The 19,227-nt window shown below is 31.8% G+C and overlaps 1 protein-coding gene and 1 long non-coding RNA gene across 4 annotated transcripts in view; one reads left to right on the top strand and one right to left on the bottom strand.

The window, feature by feature from the left end:
- Positions 1-10,866, top strand: part of LOC100882266 (uncharacterized) — a 103,212-nt gene extending 92,346 nt beyond the window's left edge. For 2 of the 3 annotated variants that reach the window (XM_076535836.1, XM_076535837.1), the window contains 3 exons: positions 4,973-5,054; positions 5,239-5,285; positions 9,749-10,866. In XM_076535836.1, coding sequence (XP_076391951.1) covers positions 4,973-5,054; positions 5,239-5,285; positions 9,749-10,527 — 908 coding nt within the window. In that variant the 3' untranslated portion in view covers positions 10,528-10,866. The remainder of the gene's footprint in view (positions 1-4,972; positions 5,055-5,238; positions 5,286-9,748) is intronic. The other variant, XM_003705627.3, reaches the window with a different exon arrangement.
- Positions 156-8,748, bottom strand: LOC143265191 (uncharacterized). Its single transcript, XR_013039420.1, has 3 exons — positions 8,723-8,748; positions 7,586-7,694; positions 156-239 (listed from the first exon to the last, which is right to left on the bottom strand). It is a non-coding gene; the product is annotated as an uncharacterized LOC143265191 (long non-coding RNA).
- Positions 10,867-19,227: the final 8,361 nt, after the last annotated feature.

Genomic DNA, 19,227 nt, shown 5'->3' with positions numbered 1-19,227 from the left:
TGAAGGTAACGAAAAGATGTATTAGTCGATATTTAACCGTCGGCGAAAGTCGATACAGTACATCAAGAAGGTCATAAGACTGCGCTAATCTCTTTGAGGATCGGCTTATTTTCCAAGCTTACTATGTTGCTGCTCTGCGGGAAGCTCGTTCTAGATCCACATTAGATGCTGACGTGTTCCAAGAATATTCCTGTCTTCTGCAAGATGTATGTTTCTTCGTATGTAAAAGCGAGATGACCCTGTGATAGATAGGAACGTGGAATAAGCCTTGCTCTGTCTGCATCTCCAAAACGAAGAATCTTACATTATTCTACGTTTATTACATATCCCGGTTCGTTCTCTTTGAATGTATGTGCTATTTTTCTATTTGTTTCTAATTTATCAGTTTAATTTATTCAAAGATCGTATTTTTAGTAAGAATATGTACAAATGATTCGCTTTTCAAAGGATATGATCCTGCAGAAAATTCGTAGATTAATGCATCGCAATAATTAAACGTGACAAATAATGCAATCTGCTAGCTAAAATCGTATAACATAGAAATTAAAAATATTCCAGTGATTATTCTGATGTTAAGGTGTCATTTAATAGATACAATACAAAATTTAAGAAGATATGTTATTAACTCATTAACAGCCAAATTTTAAGGATCAAAAGATATTTTTACCGCATGGGTTCTAAAGATATATCAAATTTTTAGGCATCATTGAAACAAAAAATAATTTTAAAAACTAGAATGTAAAAATACACACGTTATACACATGTTATCTAATATAATGTTATTGCATGTGATAAAATAATATACATATATTATATTTAAATCCTTGTTTAGGGTTCACAAATGGATTAAATACACCGTACTTGTAAAGTAATAAGTTTTATAAAAATAAAATATGTAACTTCATGTTATAATTTGTTAAAACTGAGTTGAAATTTGTGGTTAATTTGTGATTAAATGCAACATAATACTAAACGTATTTTTGATTAATAATTATTCTGTATATTTTCAATTTTGCATTGGAAAATGGATTTATTTAGAAATATAAGAAGGACCAACATCTGATAAACAATGCTTTATTAAAAATCCTTATAAATTAATGAAAGACTATTTTTAAACGATCGTATTCTTCTATATCTAATAATAAGATTATTCTACCATGTAAAAACTGGTATGTTTTATGTACATAATATTAGTCAAATTTAAAGTTATTTGATTATATTTCCCTAATTTTTAATTCCCAAGATGTTATTAAATAAATGTTACTAAATGTTCGATTTCGTTTTACTAAATCACTTTCATTAAAAAGAAAGTATCATTATCCCCGAAATATCGATAAATACACTTTCTTACAGGGGTAACAAAATATGCAATTTTCTTTTCTCCGTGTAAATCGCATCGCATTTGTGTGAACGATCCTCTTCAGAGGCTTGCGAAGGTCAAACAAAATTATCGCGTGATCTGCGATTGGCCACTTAATTCACGATGAGGTAAAGAGGTACACTCGAGTACAATGTAGCCTTTAGTATAAAATCACGTATATAAACTTCACAATTTTTAAATTCGCAAATTTTCATGTTTCATAATTTCTGCATTTTCAAGTTTTCAATGTCTCAAATGTTTAAATTTTCAAATTTATGAAGTCTCAAATTTTCCAAATCTCCAAACACTTTTCTTGATCCTAATTTTTCAAACATCTGATTCTCTAGTACTCAGATTTCCACATTACTAAATTTTTGCATTTACAAATTTTTTAATTTTCGTTAGAAATGACTAAAAATTTTGAAATTTTTAATTTCTTAAATTCTTCAAATTCTCACATTCCTACATTTCATAATCCCATATTCCTATATTTCTACGTATCAAATTCCCTATATCCTTAGATCACTACATTTCTAGATTAGGGAATTTCTGAATCGGCAAGTTCTAAAAGTACACAGTCTCTAGATATTTGATTCCTTCACTTCTGAGTTCCTTAGACTTCCAAATTTTTGACTCCCTAAAGTTACTGCATTCCCAAATCCTAAAATACTCGATCTCCTAGATTCCTAAATTCCTAGATCAAAAAACGTTTGGAATCCTAATTCTATAGACTCCTAAATCTCTGAATTTCCAAATGTCTACCTTCCCAAATCCCTATATTTTCAAATTCCCACATTCCCAAATTCTTGAACTCACGAAACTATAAATCCTCCAATTTTCACATTCTCGAATCCCTGGATTACTAAATTCTTAGATTACCAGAATAACTGGATCTCCTAATGTAGATCTCCTAATTCCTTACCCATATCAAAGTTTCAAATCGTCAGTAATCTCTAAATATCAATGAACGCCATACCTCTTTCCCTTTCGTTATCACATTTTCCGTAGGGAATTTGCTGTTGACTGTACGAAGTGGCTCCAAAGTATTCGACACTTATCCGAAAAGGGAAATACGGAGAAAGCGATTGAAGAAGAAAGGAGGTGATAGGGTTGTGACGATCGTTATTACGCGACTACTTTCATTACGGCCTAAAGGGTTATAAAAGGTCACCGTGTGCTCCGAATTCGTCGCAGTTTTTGCCGGTAATTTGCGGTAATATTATAATCAGCCCCTTGCTGAGCTTGAAGAGGTACCGACCCTGCGTTTCGGGTTAAATTGATGACCCATGGAATCGAACGTCTCGCCTTATGTTTGCTGCTTTTATTGGATTTTGTTCACACGCGTGTACTTGTTGTAAAGAATTTAAAAATGTAACATTAAAGAGCATGCATAGCAACTTTTGTCGTACAGATAGTAGAGATTTTTCAAGGATTTGCAAAGAAAGGATTGGATAGATCGACTTAATTTTTCTCTTCATTAGAAAGACAGTGACTTTAATGTTTGAAATTTTTTAATTTTTAAACTTACAAATTGGAAAATATGTACTTTGAAAACCTGTAAATTTTTATGTATATATATATTTAAATTTCCAAATTGTCAAATTCTTAAATTCCAAAATTTTCAGATTTTTGTAACTTGAGATTGAAAAATACTGAAATTACCACATTTTCACATTGCCTCAGTGTTTCAAAATTTGTAAATTTCTAAATTCTCAAATTTTCTAATTCTTAAAACCCCAATCTCTAAATTATTAGATTAACTTTGAAAGCCAGTAGTTTTCGAAATTTTTGAATTACCAATTTATTAAATTGTAAAATCTCCCCGTTCCCATAATTTTAGGTTTTTAACCACCAAATCCCAAAATTTACAAAATTTATAATTCATCGAAAATCCTCATTGATGTCTAACACCTTGTTGTTGAATGCCAGTGCACTTAAATTTTGGAATTATACATACTTAATAGTAACTTGCTTACAAGTTTTGCTGAGTAGAATTCGTAACCTAAAATACCATAAGTTTCACGAATTTGATAAATGTCTTCATTCTTGAAATTATAAATCTAATTTATTAGTGCTGTTAATTTATTGGCAATGAACATAAAATATATCATACATATGAAATGAATTAATTTTTCGCAAGGAGGGTGTGATTATAAATTATAAAATTTCTATTTGGTTTTCATTTCATCTATCAGCAATGTGAAAATTCATCAAAATGTTATTATTCATAGACATTCATACATATAACATAAATAAATTAATTCGTTGCCCTTCAATATCATTTCCCATGTACGACGGATTTACGCTTCAGTGACAAATATTCTAATTTTTAGTACGCTTCAGTTTGAAGTTCAATTATAATTTGCGTAGTTAAGTATTGCTGAATAAAAAATTGATATAACATTTCAATTTTCTTTCTGTTTTAACCCCTGACGCTTACATTAGGATATAAAAGAACTCTAGCCAATTTAGCTCCAATTTTAGCCACTTTATATTAACCCGTTACCCTATGACTTAATTTTCAGGTGCGTCAGTCAGAACTGAGTAATTATAGCTACAAAATTAAAACAAATAAAGAAAATTGAAATGTTATGTCAATATGTTATTATTCAGTCGTTGACTATGCAACTTATAATTGGACTTGAACTCCAAATTGAAGCGTATTAAAAATTTAAGTGAAAATGATCACGGCCGAGGTACGAGTGCGTCACGAGTCAGATTCGTCAAAATAGTGCAAGGGGTTTAATCCGAAAAAATATGAATTTTTCTGTGAAAATCAATATTTTTTCAACTCTTTCACGTTTCTGTTAAAACAATATGTAAAAATATGTTAAAATAAGTTTTAAAAATTATTTATAATTTTTTTTTTCATTTTAAAATAATGAGTAGCTTCTTTGTAAGAAACATTTTTAGTGACAGAGGTTTTATACGTCCCAGTGACAGATATGTTAGTCTGATGAAGTGTGATTGTTAAGGGTTAAAATTGTAACTATGATTAGTTAATTCCTATCAACGCACCTGGCAAATAAATCATAAGGCAAGGGGTTAAATTCTATTACAATCATTTATTGATATTTTGTTTGTTGATGTATTATGTATCGATATTTTTTTTTTATTATAAATTGTGAATGTATCAGTACCTCTATTGCTACCAGAATGACAATAGATATTGCCATATTTTATACTTTACGTTATTTAGCAAGAAACCTTACCTTTTTCTCCGCAACTTTTTAATTTTTTACTGCGTTTTACAAAATCGAATTATTAAGATATTAATCTGTATTTTTAACATTCAAAGGACTTAACAAAAATAAGTTTAAATTTACTTAAACTAATAAAAAAGATAAAAAGAATGTAAACATTTTATAGTTCTTAAGAAACACGAAAATTTATAAGTTGCTGTACTTCAAGGGTGATTATCATAAAATGTTCTCTTCGAATTAAATTTAAATGAATTTTTTTCCATTCGTATACATATTTTTTTTAGTATAATAGATTATGTTTGTGTATTTCTGTACAATTTATTAACGTTATAAAAGCTTCTTTTTTAATAAGTGGTTCTCCAAATCTTTATTTAATGTCGTCAGTATACGATTCATTACAAATTAGAAGTTGCTTCTTTTTTTGTTTCAGAGGATCTTGTGGGTGTTCACTGCACACATGGTGTTAATCGTTCTGGGTATCTAATTTGCAGGTTAGTACATTTTACTGTAACACTAATACGAAAAATAAAGGAATACTTAAAATATTTTTAAATATCATGTTTGCGTACATATATACAATTGATACATTATCCAAAGTTGTTTAAAATTACTGAATTAATAATTGACAATGAAATTGATTACATAAATCTGCAATGTTCGTATGCTTTATTGCAGATATCTAGTACAGCAGTTAGGTTGGAAAGTTGATGACTGTTTAAAAGGTAGGTGATTTAAAAGTGCACATGTTTTTTTATTATAAATATTAAGTTGCTTCGTGTTGCTGATATATTAAACGAGCGAATATCTACAGCTGAATTCAATAACTTAATATAAGTTATTGAATTTTTCTGTTAACATTAAATAAAAATACATTAGTTTTTACTATCGTGAGAACTAACTGTACAATATTGTTTAAGCTCATATAAAAGATTATTTCATTTCAAATTTATATTAAAATCAAATGCAATAATTTAAATTAATTTATCGAAGAATAAGATATCGATAATATATCGATAATCGATAATATATCGATAATCGATAACAACACCTCTAAAACATATCCTGGTTAAGTATATTTTGAGTCAATGTTTTATATGTGCAAGATAACCTTACAAATTGTGATATCAAAACTACAAAAAATCATATTAATACATCAATGATTTGGTAAGTAATTATAGAATAATTTTGCGTTTATTAGTATGTATGACAGTGTATAATGTTATCATATAATGGTGATTTATATCTATTTGATTACGAATGTGTGTTAAAGTTAGGTTAATAATTGAATTCCATATTTAATTCATTGAAAGAAGACTAATAAGTAATTCTATTAAGAAATTTTCTAAACTTTGATTTACTGAATTTGCTGAAGACGACTGATCTTAGATTTCTTATTTTAAATTACAAGTTATTAAAAAGTTTTTGTCAAAACGTATGTTAACCTTTTGTCGAGATAAAAAATTATGTGTTATCCATTATTTATTTATTTTTATATTTTAGTTTCAATTTGAGTGTTCATTAAATGTCTGTAAATCTAGAGTTAAAAATTATTTTAAAATATATTTCGTGGTTTTAAAAATTCTTTATTTTGTAAAAAAAAAGTATGCACACACGAACAATATTACTTATATGAAAATAGCAAATACGTTCACTGAAAGAACATGAAAGAATGATAAATATGCACCTACTGATTATGCTTATCATAAATTAAAAGGTTGATATGTTTATATGAAATGCCCACTAGTCAGAATTCTCAATTGACAGATTTGCAAAATCATATTTTGTATATTTGTTACCGTGAAAGACCGAAATCTGGTGAATGTCGACATTCACCAGTGAGTTCACATTGTCCGAAATATTTGCTAAATACCCTTATTTCTGACTTACACCGGTAAATGTCGACATTCACCATGCACTAATGGTGAATGTTGAACATGTCGGAGATTTATATTTTCTTCTCCGTAATTCAGTCGCTATAAAACGTCACAAGGATGACGTAACTTTTTCGCTTCTCTTTCTGAGAGGAGAGACCAAGAATTTAAAACACATAGTACATCCTAAGCATACGTGTTCTTCCTCCGTGACCTATTCTGGCGTGAGTTTCATATAGTATACTGAACAATTTTTCATTGGTAACATAATACTGTATATTCGTTTCCCCTGATTTTAATGGTACAATTAATTTCTTTTCATCATCAATTTTTAAAACGTCAAAACGTTTTAATCGTCTGTAATCCAAAGGTGTGTTGCACTTAGTTTTAGCAGAAACCATTTCAGAAAGTATTTTAGAGTACTTTTCTTGAGAAAAATAAAAACAATTGTCTTCTCGTTTACCCGCAATTAATGCATTTAACTTTTCAAGAAAATGATCACGATTTGCTGCAGTATTCATTCAGTATAAATTACGGTATTGGAAAGAAAAATTAAGAAAACGTTGTTCGCATTATCAAAGCTTGCATAAGATTGACAAAGCTGACTAACTCCCAGCAGAACACAGGATTTGGCGGGAGAGAGCCAGTCGCTTCTTTGTCGACTCCTCTCTTTTAGATCTCCACCAGAGCATATGTGTGATTGTCGACATACACCGGTGAAGGTCCGAATGTACAAGAATGTAATAAAATATTTGGTCTTTCACCGACGTATTTGGTATATGTCGACATTCACCGTTAAATGTCGACATTCTCCAATTTCGGTCTTTCACGGTAACATATTTACTACAATTTTAACGTGTATATAATATTTTTTTTAATGAAATTATATAAAAGTTTAAGGAGGACCAAAATAAGTAACTGGACATTTGAAAAAAATGTGCAATTAATTTTTATTGTTTAAAGCTTAAATTGAAATATAGTTAAATTAAATGAAATTGAAAGTTTAAATTGGTATAATTTTTCAATGTTTTAACTGATATCATTAGTGGTTCACTAGATGTTTTTGGGATAGAAATTAATTAATAATACATTTTATTTTCTGATGTATCGTAACGACATAATAACACGTTATAAGTTTAGAGTATAGTTACCGTTGTTATAGAATGTACCATTTGTCATTTTGGTATCAAATTAAGAGCAGAATGACATTTTACGCTTAGTTCATCCCTTTCGATAGTCTCCGATGTTTACTTTTTGTATCTGGAAAATATATCTGTAACAATATTTCTTAGAATTCAAAAAGCGATTTTTTATAACGAGATGTTTCTTTAATAAACTTATTAAACGTTCAAATAAATAATCGTAAACATGAAATTATTCCATTCTTGCGGATGCCTTTTTCAATTTTGTAAACGAATACATTTTTAACTCTTATAAGTAATAGTAATAAAAAAATAAGGAGAAAGTTCAGAAAAGCTGCAACCCCCGATTATGCTGAAATTTTAATTAAGGTTTGACCTTATTTAGAAAAATAAATCTCTAAGAGGACTTTCATCGACTTATTCGCCTCCACCTGCTCTAAAATTTGAAAATTTGTACTCTATATCACTGAAAATATTGACTTTGGAAAAAAAAGTTTTAAATGTTAAATATATTTCCAAATAACGTGTATTGGACAGCATCTTCGGGCGTCAGTTTGCTTATTTTAGATCTAGATTTTCTAGAAAATTTTTTATTAAAACCGATAACCCCACAGCTACGGCTTTTCCTTGTTTGATACAGTCAGCGAAATTTCCGTACTTCCACTATAAATTTTACATATTCTTTATTAGTATCGATTCAGTTTCTAATTGTTACCAACTGACAATGAGATGTTGCATTCCTCTTGCAGTTTTAGTTAATTTACGTTATTAATATCCGAGTTTTGTATTTCGTTTCTTTATTATTGCAATATTTGAAGTTGTATTGTAAATTCGACGTACAATGTCGGTACCTTAATTTCAACCCTTTTTTATATCATTTATTTATGTAAGAACGGAGCTTCAACACAATATCCCATTCCAGAGGGTAGTTGTGACTGAAGTCCAGATTATCAAGTTTCACTTAATTTTCCTTATTTAATGACATGCAAGAATTCCGAAAAAATTAAGGAATATTGTAAATATAGTAAAGTATATTATAGAATTTTTTGAGATTTTTTGCGTTGTAAATTTAAGGAACAACAAATGAAAAATTGTGAAAATTTGTCAACAAATACAGATTTCGTAAAAAGAATTTCCACAACTTACTTCTTTTTATAGTAGAAAGATATTGACATAACTATTATCTTCTATCATTTTAAGATTTTTTGATAAAGTGCGCCATAGTCACAAAATTCCAAAACCAACTTTTCCAGCGTTTTTCGGGTTGCAAATTTTTCATTTTCTTCATAAAATAAATGTATTACGGGAGTTTTAGTATTTCTGTCTTAGGTGAGATAAGATTAAAATTAAAAAATTAAATTAAGTAAATTAATTCGGAGAATTTAGATTTATGTTCCTAAAATGACACTGATTTATTCAATGTAGCTGATAACAAAGTTGTTAAAATATGTGGTTGCGGAAATGCTCATGAATTTTTTTATCTGAGTTTTGCATTTCATGCAGATCTAAGATTTTTTATTTTCTATTGGTATAATTCTACCAATTCATCAGTGTATTAATTTTAAGAGGAAAATGATAAGTATTTCAACGTATTGTTAACCCATTATATTTTAATATCGTGTATCACACTTAGCTGATATTTTCACCATTATTGAATTTTGAGTTAATTTCCAAATCCAATCAGTCTAACAGTGATCACCAAATAAAAAATATCTCTAACATTTGAACATTCTTTGTCTGTCTTAGTATTAAAACAATAATTATTGACATTTTCTACATTCAAGTTGAAGATGGCGAGTACGTGGATAATAATTTTCAAGACGAAAGAATGGAGAAATAACGTGTTGACGAAATATCATTTACCTTTAACATATTTTTCAAGAGAATTTTTAATGTATAGATATATACATTTTATTTTAAATCTAAATAAAGGTCTTCATAATCCACTTAATCCATTCAATTACCGTGATATTTAATTACAATAACAAATAGAATGAGTTCAATGTTTACAAATTATCCGAAATTTCAACTACATAAATGCGACATGGAACTATGGAAATCTCGCTGACTGTACGATTTCTGATCCCCAAGTCATACTAGGGAGAAATTAACGAAGGATTACAATTTCCAGCCGTATTTTTCATCCAAGCGTGCATTTCATGTTTGTTGCAGCGTTCGAAGAGGCTCGTGGTTACCCCATTGAGCGTGAAATATACATAAGCGCGCTGAAGAGAACACCACGTACGAAAATTGACACTTCGAAGAATACTGTATCGAATCCTACCTCATCCGAGGTAATAAGTAAGAGAGCGATGCGTTTGAGGTACCAATCCAGGCCACCGTACACAATGGGGCCGCCCGGTTTTGTGCCACCAAGACGCGACTTCGTAAAAGACGGTCCATTTTCACCGCCACATTTTGGTTATGGCGGTCCTCCGCCAGGATTCCGTCCTCCAGGTTTGCCATCGATTCCACCACCAGCAGGTCCTCCACCACTTTACGGCCCAAGGCCGTTCAGGTACGGGCCACCACCGAGACCAGCCATGCCACCACCACCACCTAGACCAGGATTCCCTATTCCATGTTTCCCACCGCCGTGTCCATCGAGGACCCCTGGTGGCGGTACCAGGTTACCACCTCCTTGTCCACCGGCTCGATTACCGCCCCCAAAGATGCCACCACCTCCTCCGCCGCAGCCTGCACCGGCGAGACCAGCCTCCTTGAAGCGGATAACAAACCAGAAGAGGAAATCTCATGTCAGAAACGGCATAGTGTCGTTGTCTAGGAATCCTGTTAGCCTAATCAGACGAAATAGCCAGACGAGTAGGATACTCCCGAAATTGTTGAAGGAACAGGACTTCACGGTAGATACTTTCGAGGAGAATTTACTGGCTGTGTCGAGCCAGTCGCACAGGCGACCATCCAAAGGCAGATTTAATCAGAGCAAGTGACGATGAGCTATTTAGATGACACGGTATTATTTTCTAAACGTACAATATTCTCCGTAATTTGGCAGACTCGTAGATTTTTCTTTCTTTATTTCTTTTTCTTTTCGAACGGTGGTTAATCGTTCGAAGTTATTTGTGACGCGGGCGAAGAAAAAAGACGCGAACGTTGGTACGTTCGTAAGTGTTTTGTAAAATGTGAAGAAATTGTATTTCGATGGTCGTAAGACGTATTTTAGTGCCCATCCTGCGTATCCTTCTATTTTCTCTGCGTACATGTTCCTTCACACTATTTTGAAAAATAACATTCGTCATTGAGGAAAATAAATTGAACTTTGTCGATAACCTTATGAAATTGCCATTCCATCGCCATTCTTCTTTCAGAATTTCAAGCATTTAATTTGTATGAATTACTGTTCAGTACTTAATTATTGAGAAGTCATTGCTATGAGAATCGCAATCAGTCGTTAATTCTACTTGTCAATGTCGGTTCAATTTATATTTCATAATTTAACCAGAAATGATCGCACCTCGATGTTTTATCCGAAATGTAAAGAATTTTAAATTGATATATTTTGTAGAGGTATCTTAGATTTCTGATTAATGGAAATAATATTACAAATTTTGTGTTTGATTTTCTACCATATACTTTCTATAAGAATTAGGAGTATTTTATTTAAGACTGCTAGTGTTATTATTACTCGCTTTTAAAATACTGCTAATTAGTACTTATCGATTATAATGAAAGGATAACTGCATTAAAAAAGAACACTTTAAATATGTTATTTTTGGTAAATACAAAATTTGTCACGACATATATTTTTCTAATGCAATATTTATATTATGTTTCAAGTTTGTTTACATCGAAATTTTAAATATCGCACGACTTCGTAAATAATCGATTATAAACTTTTATTTCAATTTTAGATTTACCATAACTGGTTCGTTATGTGTTAATATTCTCTATGTTCAGTTCAATTCTTTCCATGTTCGTTTTTGTATTTGACAGCGCTAACAAATGTTGCCACAAACATATTTAGGGAAACAAAATTTTTACTCGCTTCATCATTTTACATGTAATCACTGACAAATCAAAAAATATTATTTTTTATTTTAGTCTTTAGATTGCCGTTTTACAAAAATCGTCATTTGTTAAAAATGATTATAACTTAAAAATGAATGTTTGTAAACGGTTACATATCTTTAAGCGTATCTTAAAATATATCTTTTACAAAGTGTAAAAATCGAAGAGATAGTAAATTTTTATTTTCGAATTCTTAAGATCGATAAAAAATCTTATCAATGCTACCTCGAGAATATTTAATTTGTTATATTATTAAATAAATAAATAATTAAATAAAAAGTTACTTTGGGTAATATAGAATTCAAATAAATTATATTATTATTGTTAGTATTGTACTTGGTATGAACTAATAAGGAAATTTTATTATAATTGTCATAATCTCCTAAATTATTGTAAGTTGGAAATTTTTGTTTTGGAACAGTGTAACGCAGCTATCACCATTTTCCAGTTAATCTGTAATAAGGTAAGTGGGTTCCAATTTGTTATGCAGGTAACATCATGGTAGAACTTTTATAGATACATTTGTTTTAGTTTTTATTACTAATCCTGACTGTAATGTTAATATACACGCTTATATTATAAATAATATTTTACTACGTAACATAATAGAATAATGTAATATAATATTTACAAACTTTATTCTAGATTTTTACTAATTAAAAATTATTTCTCAGTAGCCCACTTGTTACGGATAGAACTAGCTGATCGAGGCATTTCAGAGCAAAAAATGAGAATTCAAGGGTATACATAAGATTTAACGAATTTAGGGGGGTTTTCGGGGGCGACTGGTCAAAAGCAGCAGGCATGGCGAGTTTCCATGCCTCGAAGCCCTACGTGCACGGGGAAACCTGTGGCCGTATTCGTCGAACACCATGAGTGTTTCGGCATGAAAAACACCATCGTAGCATCGGGGGTAACCAATCTGCCTGGGAGTGGTGGTGCTCACCAAAACACCGAGGGCCACTCCGCTCGGGAGAGGTGAGAACCCGGGCGGGGGCGAGCTGGCTTGCCCCGTGCTCCGGCTAGCTGTCTGCGGGATCGGTCGCACTCGAAGACGATAGATAATTAATTTTTCTAAGAAATGTACAAGTGCGTGGTGCACGTGGCAAAAGTGGCACGTGGCACATGCTCTGAAATTCCAAGTAAAACGCCAATTAATAAGTATTTGATCCACCGCGAAATGCCGGCGAACTCTGGTGCGCACTTCGGCAGAAAAGAAAGACACTCCTCGGCGACGTCTCCTGATGCGTAATTCTCCAGAAACGCGTACAAAGGTGCGGACCGCTCCGTTTGATGGCGGGTACGGGCAAGTGCCGGCGCGATATCGGTATCGGCGCGCGGCGTGCCGGCGCGGCCGCAAAGGGCGGGCGGCATCGCGAGGTTCGGCGGTTTGGTCGTAGAGGGATGACCGCGAAGCCGAGGTCGACGGAGGGCATGTGGCAGATTTCGAAGAAATCGGGTGGTTGCTAGGAGACGTCGTAGGGGAGTGAAACATATAAAATAAGCGAAGGCACCGGGGCCCGCACTTCACTTTATATTTTGTCACTACGGGATTTACTTCGTATTTGTCATTACGGACTACTTTATATTTTGCCATTGCGCGTTTACTTCGTATTTGTCGTTGCGGACTTCATATTTTGACATTGTGCAAAGACTTTTCATAGCTTGATCTACTATTTCGTTACTTGATTGTAATACGGATACTTGATTTAATATCGTAAATCGTCGAATTGCTTTGTCTATCACTCGCTGTCGGAATAAATTATAATACGTTTGTTATACGATAATCGAAAGAAATTTGTGCGTTTTCACCGTCATACCACTATTATACATTTTCCCTTGTTTATTAAATAATTTTTTGCAACATATAATTGAAAATAAATCTAAATAATTATAAATAAATATAATGCAAGTTTATGTTTTTAATATAATGTGATTCAATATCTGAAAAATAGTAGTGCTTACATTACGAATAATCACGTTTTAGATCAGTAGTAAACAACTGCACTATTAGGAAGGCAAAATTAAATTGCAATTTAGTTTTAAAAATTGGAAATTTCTGCTTCAGGATTTCTAAGCTTGCAAACTTGCATAGTTCTGAATTTTTAATTTTCAAAATTTTTGAATTTGTAAGTTTTAAGCTTGTAAGTTTGTAAATTAATAAATTTTGAAGTTTATAAATTTCCAAATTTTTAAACTTTTACATTTCCTAATTTCAAAATTAATAAATTTTTAAATTCAAGAATTATATTTAAGAATTTTCAATTTTATAATTTAAAAACTACAACATTTCTCATTTCATAAATTTTTAAATGTAGATATTAAGAGGCTTATGAATTTGACAATTAGAATGTCGAAGAATTACCAGATCTTCAGTCCTGAGCACTTACAAATATTTAAGTTCTACAAAATTTATACAAAACACACATGTTTTTAATATTTTGTGTGTCATCATATTCCTCCTTCAGTGAGTTAGTATGCAATATTTATGTAACTGTATCCACTCTTATGAGTTCATTGCAAGCAATGATGACTACGTAATTATTATTGCTCCAATATACTTAAAAATACATATTAGATAATACAATTAAATATGAAGAATTTAAGCGTAATGTATTTAGATTATATTTATGACAATAATTTTCTTGAAGATTTAAGTGTATAGATCGCTAATCAAAGCGAGTTTTGAAAATACAAAAATTCAATAAAGTTACAGTGATGGATAAGGGGATCATATCATGCAGGAATGTCTGGATACAAAAGCTACAGGTAAGTTTTAATTGCTTACGGTATTATACATTAATGTATAAATGTAAGTTACAATTAAAATATTATATTTTAGCACCCTTACGTGACTGCATGACTGCGTTAATTAACTTGTTAATTAGTGTGTTATATTTTTTTTATTATGAAATGTTAAACTTTTTTTCTTATTTCTGCCTTCGCCTGACGATGTAAAAAGTTATACTTATATCCTTCAATTAAAAAAAAATGGAGGTCACCTTTTTTTAAAAAATATTAACATTACCAAAAATCTAAATGCGTTATCATATTTGTAGTAAAATATAGTACAACAGTTTTCTCTTCTTTTTTTTTTACTAATGTTTACCATTTACGAAATAACGATGATAAGGATTAACGCGAACATCCTATAGAGGGAAGAAGGTGAACGCGGTCAGAGAATGGTCGTACGTCCCTTGTCTCGTTCCGAGATATTAGTGATTCAATATTCGGTGTCGGTCATAGGTTACGCGTGTAGGTGGGACACATCTCTTATGCGGCTGTCCATATATCACGAACTGCCGTTGGCATGCGTGGAATAATTTCATGAGAAATTGCACGCGTCATACGCGAGTAACGCCCTGACTCTCGGCGATCTTTGTCAGCGGTCTTCGATGCGTGACTCGATACACGAAAGAATATAAATCAATTATACATATATACGTGCTGACCATAGGTTGTATGGTCATCAAGATTCCAAAATTTTAACACCTTGAGAAAATTTAACACCGTGAAAATTTTTGAAGCGAATATCTAAAATTGTGGTTGCTTTATTTATAATTAATGTGGTTAGGTCTTGATATAAGTTAAAATTATTTGCATGATACAGTAAAGTTTCGATATAAATGAAAATGATCTGTATGATGCAGAGGAGTCTTAACGTAAGCGAAAGTGATGTTAGTAAACAAAGACTCGATATAAGAGAAAAAATTGTCCTTTTCAGTGGGGGATAGAATCTGCGAGTCTTCAAGAAGCTCATTCATCAACAAATTCAATATCATTCGGGATTCTGTATATCTTTAAAGCAATACCATTACAAACACAGTATTACACTTAATAGTAATATGAAGTGTTTTATAGTATTATCAAGCGTTTAATAGCATCACGAAGTATGTCACAGTATTATCAAGTGTAATAGTATTACCAAGGATTTCATAGCATTATTAAGTGTAGCAAAAAACAGTATGACTACTCCATGTCCCGATGATTCAAGAAACCCTCGATTTTGTGACACAAACTCATATCGTTGATAGGTGAAGAAGAACGGAATTCAAAACAGATCTTAATCATAGCAATCGTGGCAAGTTTCTGGAGCAACAAGAAAGGACCAGCGATCAATCGAGCGAACAATTTCCGTCGATTTCTCTAGGGCAATCTTCACGAACGACTTCTACGAGGAAGGAAGCGAAACTAGCGACCAGCTGAAAAGCGAAAGATTTTGAAAACCGGATTCGATTCTCGGGCCGGAAGTAAATATCATCGTAAGATTCGGTATGTTCTGACGAAAGTAAATAAGACGTACAGGAACGTATAATTTGTCAGAAAAGTGGGTGCACAAACTTCCCACTGGGTAATCGCGGCGAGCGGACAGAGGCTGGTCGAAGCGGATAACAGAAATTCGAAAAGTTTAGCCGAGGTGGAAAGATCATCGCCTTCCTTGTCCCCGAAAGCAACTTCTGATCCAAGACAACAAGGATCAGGGAAAATAAAAGTATTCTAGAGTCGGTTAATGCTCTTCGTCGAAGACACTTGTTTTCCACCACGCTCGCCTTGGCTACCTATCTTAGCTAGACATTAGATTTATCAACATATTTTCTTTGTCTTTTCAAAGACTTTATTTATCTCCTACAATCACGAAGGCTTCGTAACCTGTCGTCTTCGAACATTTATCTGGTTGCTTTGTTTCGACTTTCGCGAGTTAACTACTTAACTGCAGAAATTAGTTTCAATTTCTTGGAGCATGATTTATTTGTTACAAGCGACGATCGTGACTAACTATTAGCTTCTATGATGTTAAATAAAGAAAGTCAAATGCTTTGGCTATTTTGTACTTAACGATCCGTGACTGTAACTTTTAGAAATGCATTCAAAACTTAGAAATATAGAAATTTAAAAATTATAAAATTTAGAAACATAGATACTTAAAAATTTGCAAATTGAGAAATTTAGAAATGATATTTCGTAGTTTTGAAAATTTGAAAATTTGATGCATTTAGTAATTGCGAATATGAAAATTTCGTTAATTGTTAATTATATGCTACAAAGCATATAAGGCTGGGACTACCAGTTTCAGACCAACCTTGAAGAATTAAATAATATTTATGAAACTCGGCTACAAAAATAGAACACTATTGAAATCTAAAAAGTTACGATGACCGATTATAATTTTGTTCAATTAGAACAATAAATACAACTACTGTGTAACACCAGGTTGCAAATATTTGCGGCTGCGAAATTTACTGCAATGGCGAAAATTCATTACTGAATATCCGACCGATTAATGTCTTCTGAACGGTGTAATATGATCTTCTATAAAGCACACTCTTTATGACCCAAATTAACAGAAAAGTATTAGTCGTACTAATTTCAATATTTTTTGTCGCGTACGCTTCATGTATCATGTATAGAATGCGAATGTTTATGTAAATACATAGAATATTTTCTTTTTTAAGCTTATTTTATTTGTCATATTAAACACATTTTGCAGATTCCAAATATATTATATTGATATCGTATATAATTTGCATGTCTGAAGTCTAGAGCCAGTGTATATTAAGTTCGTTTTTATTAATTGTATTTTACATATTTCCTGTTCGAAATTTTTATAGATAAATTTACCGATAGTAAATTTATTTAATTCTAATGCGTCTAATTTTCAATAATAGTACTGTAAAAATGATATGTCCATATCTGTGTCTAAGATTTTTGCACCTTTGATTTACTCTCCAATAAAATTTGAAAGGAGTGAATTGAATCAAGACGTGGGATCGAAATACGAGGTGTGACACAAAAGTAACGAGACTAGTCCAATAAATCATTGTACCTGCAGAATCAGTTCTCTGTGACATTATCACGGTGCTGCCATTGCTGGTAACAATTCTGGAACGAGGTTTTTGGAAGTCCCTTTAGGAGATTCTCCGTTTCTGCCTGAACCTCTTTAACTGAGGTGAAATGGGTTCCCATTAAGCAAAATTTAACTTTAGGAAATAAAGAAAAGTCTCATGGAGCCAAATCAGGTGAATAAGAAGGATGCCCCATCACAGTAATATTTTTACTGGTCAGAAACTACTTGGCAGACAGTGCCGTGTGAGTGGATGCATTGTCCTGGTGCAACGACCATCCATCGCTTCATAACTGTGGCCTTTCTTTCCAAATTTTTTCACTAAATCTTTTTAGGACTTTAATGTAACAATGTTGGTTAACAGTCTGACCACTGGGAAACCACTCAATCATTACAATTCCATTAATGTGGAATTTTGATTTTGACATGCGTGCTTTTTTGGGTTTTAGGGATCCTGGAGACTTCTACTCCATTGACTGGCGCTTACATTCTGGGTCATAGGTAAAAATCCAAGTCTCATCACATGTTACAAAAGATTTCAACAAATATTACAAAAAGCTTGATGTTTATATGCTGTTCGATTTTTACGTTAGACATTTTTCCGGCAGAATGCAGTTGCACGTGTTCACTAAATAACGCAATACTTCCAAATGGTATGACCGATTCAATCGAAATTGGCAACATGGATAGAGGAGGTATGTGGGATGATGCCACAAAAAACAATTGCTGCCAATTCAATTGTTTTTTCAAGCTGCAGACCTAGTCTCGTTACTTTTGTGTCACACCTCGTATGCTTTGTATACTTTCATGTGTCAGAAGTGCATAAATATCCGCATTCTATGAGTTTTCATATGTTATTTTAATTCATTAACTTACATAAAGTCAATTTACACTTATATACTCACAGTATTTTTATCTATTTCAATAATACTAATTCAAAAAAATATATTGTATAAAAACTATAGAAAGTAATGTTCTCGTTTTCTGGGTTATTTGATTGAAACCGAACAGCCTATTATTGTTGGTTTAAAAAAACAATATTAAATTGAAGGTTGCGTTACTATTTACCATTTAGCTTCTCAGTGCAACTAAACAATATAAACAGCAAAAAAGTTGAAATTAAGTACTAAGAATAGTCAGAGTGCTATAATCAAAAGAGATAAATCAGAATAGTTCGTTTGGAAAGAAACAAAGACTGGATTCAGCATTCAAGGTGTCAAAAATGAGTACTCGACACTAGTGCTGGTATTTCTGGATGCTCTGACTATTATACATGTGATTATTATACAGGGTGCATAGTTATGAGGCTTAAAAGTTACAGTATTTTTACATAAAATGATATCTCACTCGCCAGTTGGTATTGTCATTGAGACGATGAAAAAGATGTAATGTATGAAACAAATGAACTTATAACTCAAAAAAAAATTAATATAAAAATCATTTATTATAATGTTCCGAAAAGATCTCGAGATAAGTTACAAGAATATGCAATAAAAAATAGGGGGCTATTTAAAATTTTTAACCCCCCTTGTACTCCCGCGTACCTGGAAGTGGGGAATGATCAGTATCCATGTCAAAGATAGCTTTTTTGAAACATCGTAAATTTGTAATTGTTGCAAATTTATTTTTTTTTTTTTAAACAATTGTGTATTTTATTTACGCCAGTCAATTTATCTCATTATTCTGTGCATAAAAGATATTTTGTAATTTATCAAAATATTGGAACTTTCAAACCTTAATAACTCAAAAAGTTTTTAATCAAAAAATATTTTATCATAGT

The sequence above is a fragment of the Megachile rotundata genome, chromosome 9 (genome assembly GCF_050947335.1).
Source record: "Megachile rotundata isolate GNS110a chromosome 9, iyMegRotu1, whole genome shotgun sequence".
Taxonomy (NCBI): domain Eukaryota; kingdom Metazoa; phylum Arthropoda; class Insecta; order Hymenoptera; family Megachilidae; genus Megachile; species Megachile rotundata.
Note: the sequence above shows the minus strand (reverse complement) of the source record. Positions and strands in the feature narration are given on the sequence as shown.